The sequence below is a fragment of the Carya illinoinensis genome, chromosome 8 (genome assembly GCF_018687715.1).
Source record: "Carya illinoinensis cultivar Pawnee chromosome 8, C.illinoinensisPawnee_v1, whole genome shotgun sequence".
Lineage (NCBI taxonomy): Eukaryota > Viridiplantae > Streptophyta > Magnoliopsida > Fagales > Juglandaceae > Carya > Carya illinoinensis.
Window position 1 is genome coordinate 25,148,236 of NC_056759.1, and position 8,483 is coordinate 25,156,718.

General features: G+C 35.4%; 1 protein-coding gene across 1 annotated transcript; it reads right to left on the reverse strand.

Annotated features, from left to right (window-relative positions):
• Nucleotides 1-583: 583 nt before the first annotated feature.
• Nucleotides 584-5,624, reverse strand: LOC122274235 (light-inducible protein CPRF2-like). Its single transcript, XM_043083252.1, has 6 exons — nucleotides 5,059-5,624; nucleotides 3,444-3,540; nucleotides 2,440-2,650; nucleotides 1,673-1,748; nucleotides 1,451-1,576; nucleotides 584-1,195 (listed from the first exon to the last, which is right to left on the reverse strand). The coding sequence occupies exons 1-6, from the start codon at nucleotides 5,530-5,532 to the stop codon at nucleotides 797-799; spliced, it is 1,383 nt and encodes a 460-aa protein (XP_042939186.1). The 5' UTR covers nucleotides 5,533-5,624; the 3' UTR covers nucleotides 584-796.
• Between the last annotated feature and the right edge of the window lie 2,859 nt (nucleotides 5,625-8,483).

Here is an 8,483-nt window from a genome sequence, read left to right on the forward strand (position 1 = left end):
TTCTTTTTTTCTTTTTCTTTTTTTTTTATAATTTTTTTTATTTTATCTTGAGGGTATGTTTCTCCAAGTCTTCAAATCAATGGATGCAAATAATTTGTAGGGCCACATCCCATAGATGAAAAGGCAAAGATTTACCTACTGTACGTGGGATGTGAGCACGTTATACAGACCCTAGATTTAACCAAGTAAAAAACGAGCTGTTTTTGCACGATCTCCAGGATTCCTCTTCATCAAAAAAATGTCAAGCCACTCTGGCTATATCTTGATTGGCAGAATGAAGCCACTGGCTGTGAACGTTTACATCATTGGCTGAGGCACAACTGCCGACCATATAGTAACAGTCATGTACCACTCTTGCCGACGTTCGCCATAGCATATTCCCCCACCTCTCCACTAGCATGGACATGACAACAATTGCATCACTGGCTGTGAAGTCATTTGTACCTGATGCTTGTTTTGATTAAAACTAAGCAGCAATAGATTCTAAGCTCTTGGAGATCATAGAGTCCTATATTGAAAAAAATAATGTGGACAACATAAAATGTAGGAACCCCAAGCATGAGGATGAATAAGATATGGCAACTTGGCTGTATACAGTGTCCAATTAATTAGTGAAGTCAATAAATAGAAATTCAATTAACTTTTTTTTAAAATAGAAATTCAATTAATAGCGTAGTTCACATAAAGAATAGGCTTTCTTACATAAAGTATGACCAAAAACAGTACTTCAACCTGATCGCTCTTGAAATCATCCTTCGGAGGAGGCTTCTTGAGATCTGGGTCGGTCTACTTACTACTAATACTCCCCATTGGACGGGGGTCCACAAGGACTTGCACCCCCACGGATTCGTTTCTGAAGATGCTCCAAGCTGGCCACTCGCTGCATGGAAGCTGTTCTTTCTATCTTGTTTCCAGCTACTGCAGCAACGGCAGAATTTTCCTGCACATTTTCTACAGAAGAGATGTCTGCCAAGCCATTGTTAACTCCCAGACCATGAGTGGATATGTTATTGTTGGTACTGGGTTGATAGTAGAGATGATTTGAGTTGTCTTGCACAGGCACGGCAGCATCTGTTGATGTGTCAGAAGGGCTCCCACTAAATGATGGCATTCCTACTGAGGATATATCAGACATTGCATTGAACATTGGATTTAATCCAGTAATTCTTTTGACCGTCTCCTCTGCCATCTTAACCTGGATACAACGTTAAATACATACCAATAATTAATATAATTCGCCATGATATATCTGATCCATGCTAATATCATGAAAAATGGAAAGTTTCTTCTTCTCCGTAAGTCTATTCTTTAATTAGGTTCATTTAGTCATCGAGTTTCAATCCTTAGTTCCAACGAACAGGCTCGCCAGGGAGAGTGCATTGTAGGTTTTGATGCATGCCAAGCAGACAAAATACTTGAGCTTTAAGAGCAATTAGAATGAATTACTTACCTTTGCTCTCAATGTTTCAACATCTGCTTTTAGAACTCTATTGTCGACAGCTGCTTCATTGTAATTTTGGCTGATTTCAGTAAGACGCTTCAACAGGGAAGAATTTTCCACCCTTAGTTGAGCAACCTACTTCGGACAACAGGTTAGAAATCTCTACAAGACTGGGAATAAAATGCAGCAAAAACAGAAATAAAAAGTAATGGATCTAAAAAAAGGCCAAACCTGCGTCTCAAGCTCAGTCAAATGGGCCTGCTTTCTTCTTCTTGAGCGTCTAGCTGACTCTCTATTGGAAAGCATTCTGAAACATTCCATACAAATAAATGGTGTAAATGAGCTCGAGATGGGCATAAAACCATGAAATCGATCCCTCAATGAATACACACAGGAAAACTAGAGTGCAAATTTTGAGGTTTGTGTGCATCATATATGTAACCGAGAGTAACTAATAACATGCAAATACGAAGTGATGCATTCTACACCTTTCAAACAGGTACGAATTTGGAAGAAAAATACCAATTTTACATGAATTAAGAAAAACATTCCAATTGTTAAATCAATTTGGCAGGACCTATGATCTAAGTTTCAGGCATGAAATTCAGGTTTCAATCAACTATTCAATTAGACAAGCAAATCCCACATTCCATTAGTATTAATTGCCAAAAAACTTAAAAACAGAAAATAAAAATAAAAGTTTTGATGTCCCTTTAATGATAACTATAAAACGAAGATCCAAAAACAATTTAGCAGTACTGCACACACAGGTATGGCTTCTCCATATGGCACTAGAATAATAGCCCATATTGCAGGAAACTGCTTTTTCGTGGGAGCAAACTCTTAGTGCTGATGAAGATCAATTTGTGTCATCTTCAGATTGTAAACGAGCTACATAAATTATCCCAAGCCCGCAGTAAATTAACAAGTCGCTCTGGACATTGCAAGTATTATTATACCTATAATATTGTCAATAGAAGAGAAGAGACCATGATTACCTCCTAACTCTTTTCGCATCGGCAGGATCCATATTCTCAGACAGTTCATTTTCTCCTTCAACTTCTTCATCATCTGACAGTTCTCGTGATGATCCACTTGTTGTTGGCTTTGCTGGGATCCCAGGTCTCTTTTGCATGGCAGGTAAGGAAGGAATTCCTAGTGGTCCATTAGAGTCCTTATCTCGTGACCTGGATGAATCAGACCCAGCTCCTATATAGGTAATATTTTAAGATAAAATATTAGGAATAAGATATATACTCAAAATATGAGTAGTGACTGTATTGCTGATCATCAACACTCAGTTCCAAAGCTGAACCAGGGAAAGACTATGAGAAAGAGAGAAGGAATCTATGCAAATGAAAAAATCATGAACTAACATGGGCTTTATGATTGTCTCAAATCAAATGTAAATAAACACCGATCCTAGTTGTCACTCCACTCTACTCCCCCGTTGTCTTCACTGCAATATTTGTGTTTTTCTTTTTCCTTACATGCTCAATAATTCATAACAATTAGTAGCTTCAACCCCGAGTCAATAAATTATATTGGTCACTAAACAATGCGTGAACCAATTCTTAAACCCATCAGCTGTGCAACAGTATGGATGTATGTATAATACATACAATAACTGTAACGAGGACAACAAAAGTAATCAACAACTAGATTTAAGAACGAACAAAAGAATTTCCGCTAGTTTTGAATGGTTCACTAAACTGATGTTCTGCACGGTGAATCTAATGCATATCTATTCTTCAGTTTGGACAACTTCTGGGAAGTTTGCACTTGCAGAGAAATACCTGTGGAATTCTATTAGGAACATGGTTCAGTAATCAGTTATAGTTAGCATTGATCATGCCATGCAACAGAAGGTTGGGACTGTGGAGCAACTAGATGATGATTGGTTTTTGGGGAACGGTCCTTCTCAAGAAGGGATTGTCTCATTGAAACTTTTAAGAAAATCATCTTGCATAAGTACAAGCACAAAAAATTAAGTCATGCAAACCTTTAGAAGAGGCTTGGGATCCCAATTGTGAAGTATTGGAAGCCTGTAATCCATTTTCAGCTAAAGCAGCAGACTCTTGAGCCTTTACTAGAGATCCCTATTTACATGCGTAAAGCATACTAAGTCAACGAGCATTTATCGGACAAAAAATACTGGGCTCAGATCTATTTCAAGAAGTCCAACATAAAAGGCATAAATCATATGCGATAAAGATATGAAAAGGAAATTGTAACTATTATTTATCCCAAACTACAGCCACAATTAATATTTTTAGGTAGACATGTTAAGAGGTTCAAACCCAGGATAGATGGAATTTTAACAGTTAGTGATTTTCTTGATCTTGATGTGGCATTCTGATATTTATTTATTAATCCTAAAGGTCAAATGAATATTCTAAGAGCAATCCCTGCAAACTTTGTGACGCTGTCTTTATACTGTTCAAGGCTCTTTGTATAATTAAACCTTATACGGGCTGTAGCCCTTTATTTGCTTCCAAATACGTTATCGTCTATGACAGGAGTTATTTCCCTAATATTTTAACATGCCCACAAAAGTTTTACAAATGATAGTTTTTTCTTTTTCTTTTCCTTTCTTTGATTTTGGAGAAAACTGTGATCATATATCTTCCTATTAGAAACAAACAGATAGAGGAACATCCATTAACAAGTATGCCTATTTGGATTTTCGAAAAATATCATACAAATAAAAATAAAAATAAAAATAAAATAAAGACAGGTACAAATCTTAAATAGAGAAATTTCATACAAAATTTTTTTTTTTGTAAAATAGTGAGAATAGTTTATTACAAGGTCTTTGTAATAAATAATAATTTTTTAAATTATTTTAAAGTATGACCTAATTTTTTATAAAAATTTATAACAAATTTATCTATTTAAGATTTCTCTGAATATATATATATATAGCTTTCAACTCAAACAGTCAGGCGTCAGGCTCTTTTTGTTTGTAGGAACATTAAAGGCCAAAAGTTTCTTTTCTCAATGCCACAAATGCCCCCGACCACTAACGGCCTGTGTTGTTATTTGTTCTCCAAACTAGGAGGTGACCATTCAGAAATCAGAATGTATTGTGCTTTTAATTACGGTAGTGAGGATCTGTTTTTGCGGGTAATTTTTTTCAGTTTTGGACCCTTCTCCTATCTCTGTTTTCCATTTTATTTCACACATAAATAAAATATTCGAACCCACCAAAGATTGTCAGCATATTCAATTCATCGCAATTTATTGAAAATATTTAAAAGAAGAAAAGTCTATTTGTTCGGATGCTGAGAAAATCGTGGCTCCCCCATATTGATTGATTGAGAGAGATCAGAGAGAAACCACCCAGCACGCAACTGAGCCCATACTGACGCTGACTTTTCTATCCTCCCAAAACAAAACAACCACCAACCAAGCATAAGGAAACTCATATCTTAACTTCATTTTCTTTTCACTTTTCCAGTATGCAAACACAAGCCAAACATAAAAACCAGGACCCAACAAAACAAATAATAATAATAATCATCATCATCATCCTCAAGTTTTCTACGCAACCAATAAAAAACCAGAAATTAAAATAATAATCGTCGTCATAAATGAAATGGGAGAAGTAGATTTACCCGAGTTAAAGCCACAGCAGCGCAAGCAAGATCGAGCTTGCTTTTAAGGAAAGCCTGGTACTCTTCGGAATCGGCCGGGATACTGGTAGGAGGAACGTTAAACGACGCAGTGCAACTGTGGCCGAACGACGTCGTGGAACTGATATTGGTGGCAGTAGTCTTGGTCTGAATAACATCATCCTGATCATTATTAGCATTCCGGACGTGATTGCCGAGGAGAGTGTTGCCGTCGTCATCTTCCTTGATCTCGAAAACGGCGTCGTTTTTGTGGTGATCGGCGGAGGAGGTGTTGTTCTCGGGGGAAGCTTCGAGCTGGAGGAAACGCTGGAAGGCCCACTCGGATGGGCTCCGGTTCATTCTGGAAGATTCGTCCGATGGTCCGGTTCCGGGAGTCGGCGAGTTTGGCTGCGGTGGTCGGAGTGGGGGCGACCAGAATTGGTCCGAAATTTCATCCACTGAAAACACCCTATCCATTCTCTCCTCTCTCTCTCTCTCTCTCTCTCTCTTCCTACTACTGAACTTTTTGTTTTTTAAATGGTTTTATATGGTTTACTGACATGGAAAATGCAACTTCATTTCTTTCTCTTTGCAAAGACGTAACGGTTTTTTTTTTTTTTTTTTATAAGATGGTTAGGTAAACATTAGGCGAGTAGGCGGTCGCGTTACGATTGCAGTGGTGGCGAATTGCCTTCCTTGGTAGTGGGGTTTTCGCATTAAATTACGACAATTCGACCATATAAACTAATTTAAGCCCTTCTGCCCTGGTATGTCTTGACAATTATTATTATTTTATTTAATATAATTATTATAATTTTTTAAAATTCTCATATAAAATAAAATAAATATTTTCAAATTTTAAAATAAAAATAATATTAAAAAAATATTCTAATAATATTTTATTCAAATTTTTATTTTTATTTCATCTCATATCATATGTGAAACAAACCAGATTAAAAGTAATATTATTCACTACACTATAATCTCATTTTCATCCTACTATATAAGATGTGATACATTTATTATCCGAACTAAATGAAGACCTAGAATCAGCAAAAGAATTTCTTTTTTCTTTGATTAAAGGTTGGTCAAAAGCTATCTTCACAGTACCATCAAGATACTGGTGAATATACCTAAGGTCTGAGTCTTGGGTTGATACTTCCATGGGAGGAAGTTCCTATTTTAGGAACTTATTCTAGACTAGTAAATCTGTTGGCTATCTCCAGTGGGGAGGAAGCCAAAGTAGATGCAAATGTTGGAGGCATAAGCATTAGATAAATAGTCGTGGGTGGTGGTGAAGTAACCGGTGGACCTGGTTTCTTCATCTTACTCATGTTTTTTGCAAGAATTCATGAGTAAGAAAATCAGGGATAGAATTATCAGTACCTCTGATAAATTCAATATCATAATAAAAAACATTTAAAATAGCTTGCCATCGTGCAAAAATCTGTTTTGATGCAATGTTTTTAACATCTTGTTCTAAAACAGTTTTAGCAGTTTTGTAATCAATGCGTAAAAGAAAATGTTGATTAAGCAAATCACTTTGAAATTTAGAAATACATAGTACTATAGATAAAATCTTTTTTTTAATAGTACTATAATTATGTTGTGCATAGTTCCAGGTTCTGGAATGAAAGCGAACAATATGTTCAGAAGAACCTAGTGCAGCAACTTGTTTCAAGATGCCGCCATAGCCTACGTCTGAGGCATCAGTTTCGACAATCTTGAAACTATTTGAAGTAAGAATTCCAAGACACGGAAGAGTTTTGACATATGTCTTGATTTGTTTGACAATATTGGTGTGAACATCAATCCACGGAGAAGGATTGGAACGCAATCTCGCAAAGAGAAGGCGACATTGTTTTCTCATATCCTTGTAGAAATCTAAAATATAATTCAAAAAACCAAGAAATCTTTTAAACTGGTTTTTGTCAGGGATGACATCAGGAAATTTGTCAGCAAATTCAATGGCTCTTTGGATAGGCCTAATTTTGCCTTCAAAGATATCATAACCAAGGAATCTGATCTTGGTTTGAAATAGTTTAATCTTTTTTGCAGAAACAACAAGTCCATTTCTTTTGATGATCTCAAGAAACGTTTTAAGATGTTTCCAGTGCTCATCAATAGATTTGGAGAATACAAGAACATCATCTATGTAGACGATAGTGAAATCAGTGAATAATAGAAAATTCATAATATTTTGAAATTCACTAAGAGCGTTCTTCAGCCCAAATGGCATGACGTTCCACTCATAGTGACCGAAATGAGTAGTGAAAGCAGTCTTGTACCTGTCTGACTCCCTAATTTGGATCTGACAAAATCTGGACTTAAGGTCAAACTTGGAGAAAATAACTGCATCACTTAACCTATGAACGAAGTCATTCTTGTTAGGGATGGGATACCGAATCCACTCTGACACCTTGTTCAATGGTTTGTAATTAATGACTAAATGGGGTGTACCTCACTCAATCTCAGCATTTTTCTGAACATAAAAAGCAGCACACGAACAGGGTGACTTACTATGCTTGATGATATTCTTAGTAAGAAGATCCTGGATCTCATTCTTACAAAACTCCAAAGTTTCTCTATTTATTTGAATAGGTCTTGCTTTGGTTGGAATTAAGTTTTCAAAGAAATTTTTAACATAAAGTAAAGAAACAACATGTTTCTTCTTATGCCAGAAAGCAGTAGGAAGTTCCGAACAGACTTTATAAATCAAAATTAATAAATGTGCCACATCTTATATAGTGGAATGAAAGTAAAATGATGGTATGATATATAAAATTTTTCTTAATATAATTAGTATAAACAGCACACAAAATAATTGAATTAAGACTGTGCATAATGGGATTTTTTTTTTTTAAAGGATAAAGTTTGTATTCATGAACAACCAGAATTACATTAATGATTCAAACCAAATAATTTGTGAAATATACTCGGGGAATGAATCTCCTCCAAATTATATATCAAGTCATCTAAATGCTTGTCATATTTTGCCAAAGTGTGAGCTGCTACATTTGCCATGCATCCCTTATATTGAATATATAGAACACTTCGGAATCATCTTCATCATATTTTTCACCTCATAAATCAGATTTTCCCATACAGATATAGACTTACCAGCAGCAAGCAATTCATTTACCATGAATAGTGAGTCACTCTCAATAACAAGTTTAGATATGCCTTAATCAATCTAATATGATAGAATATTAACCAAGATAGATTGGAAAAACTCGGATCAACCAGTATGACCTTGGAAAAATATATATCATAATATATATATATATATATATATATATATCTTCTATATATAAAAAGTGTGTATGAAACGGAAAATCTTGTTTTAACGGTTTTTCTTGTTTTTCCGTTAAAGTTAACACCGTTTGTTTAAATACGTGTGAATATAATCAGCATATAGAATGAAAACA

Coding starts and splice junctions, on each gene's coding strand:
- LOC122274235 (XM_043083252.1), bottom strand. CDS start 5,532: ATGGATAGGGTGTTTTCAGTGGATGAAATTTCGGACCAATTCTGGTCG. Junction 2,651..3,443: donor ATCCCAAGCCTCTTCTAAAG/GTTTGCATGACT, acceptor TTACCTATATAG/GAGCTGGGTCTGATTCATCC. Junction 1,577..1,672: donor TGACTGAGCTTGAGACGCAG/GTTTGGCCTTTT, acceptor TGTCCGAAGTAG/GTTGCTCAACTAAGGGTGGA.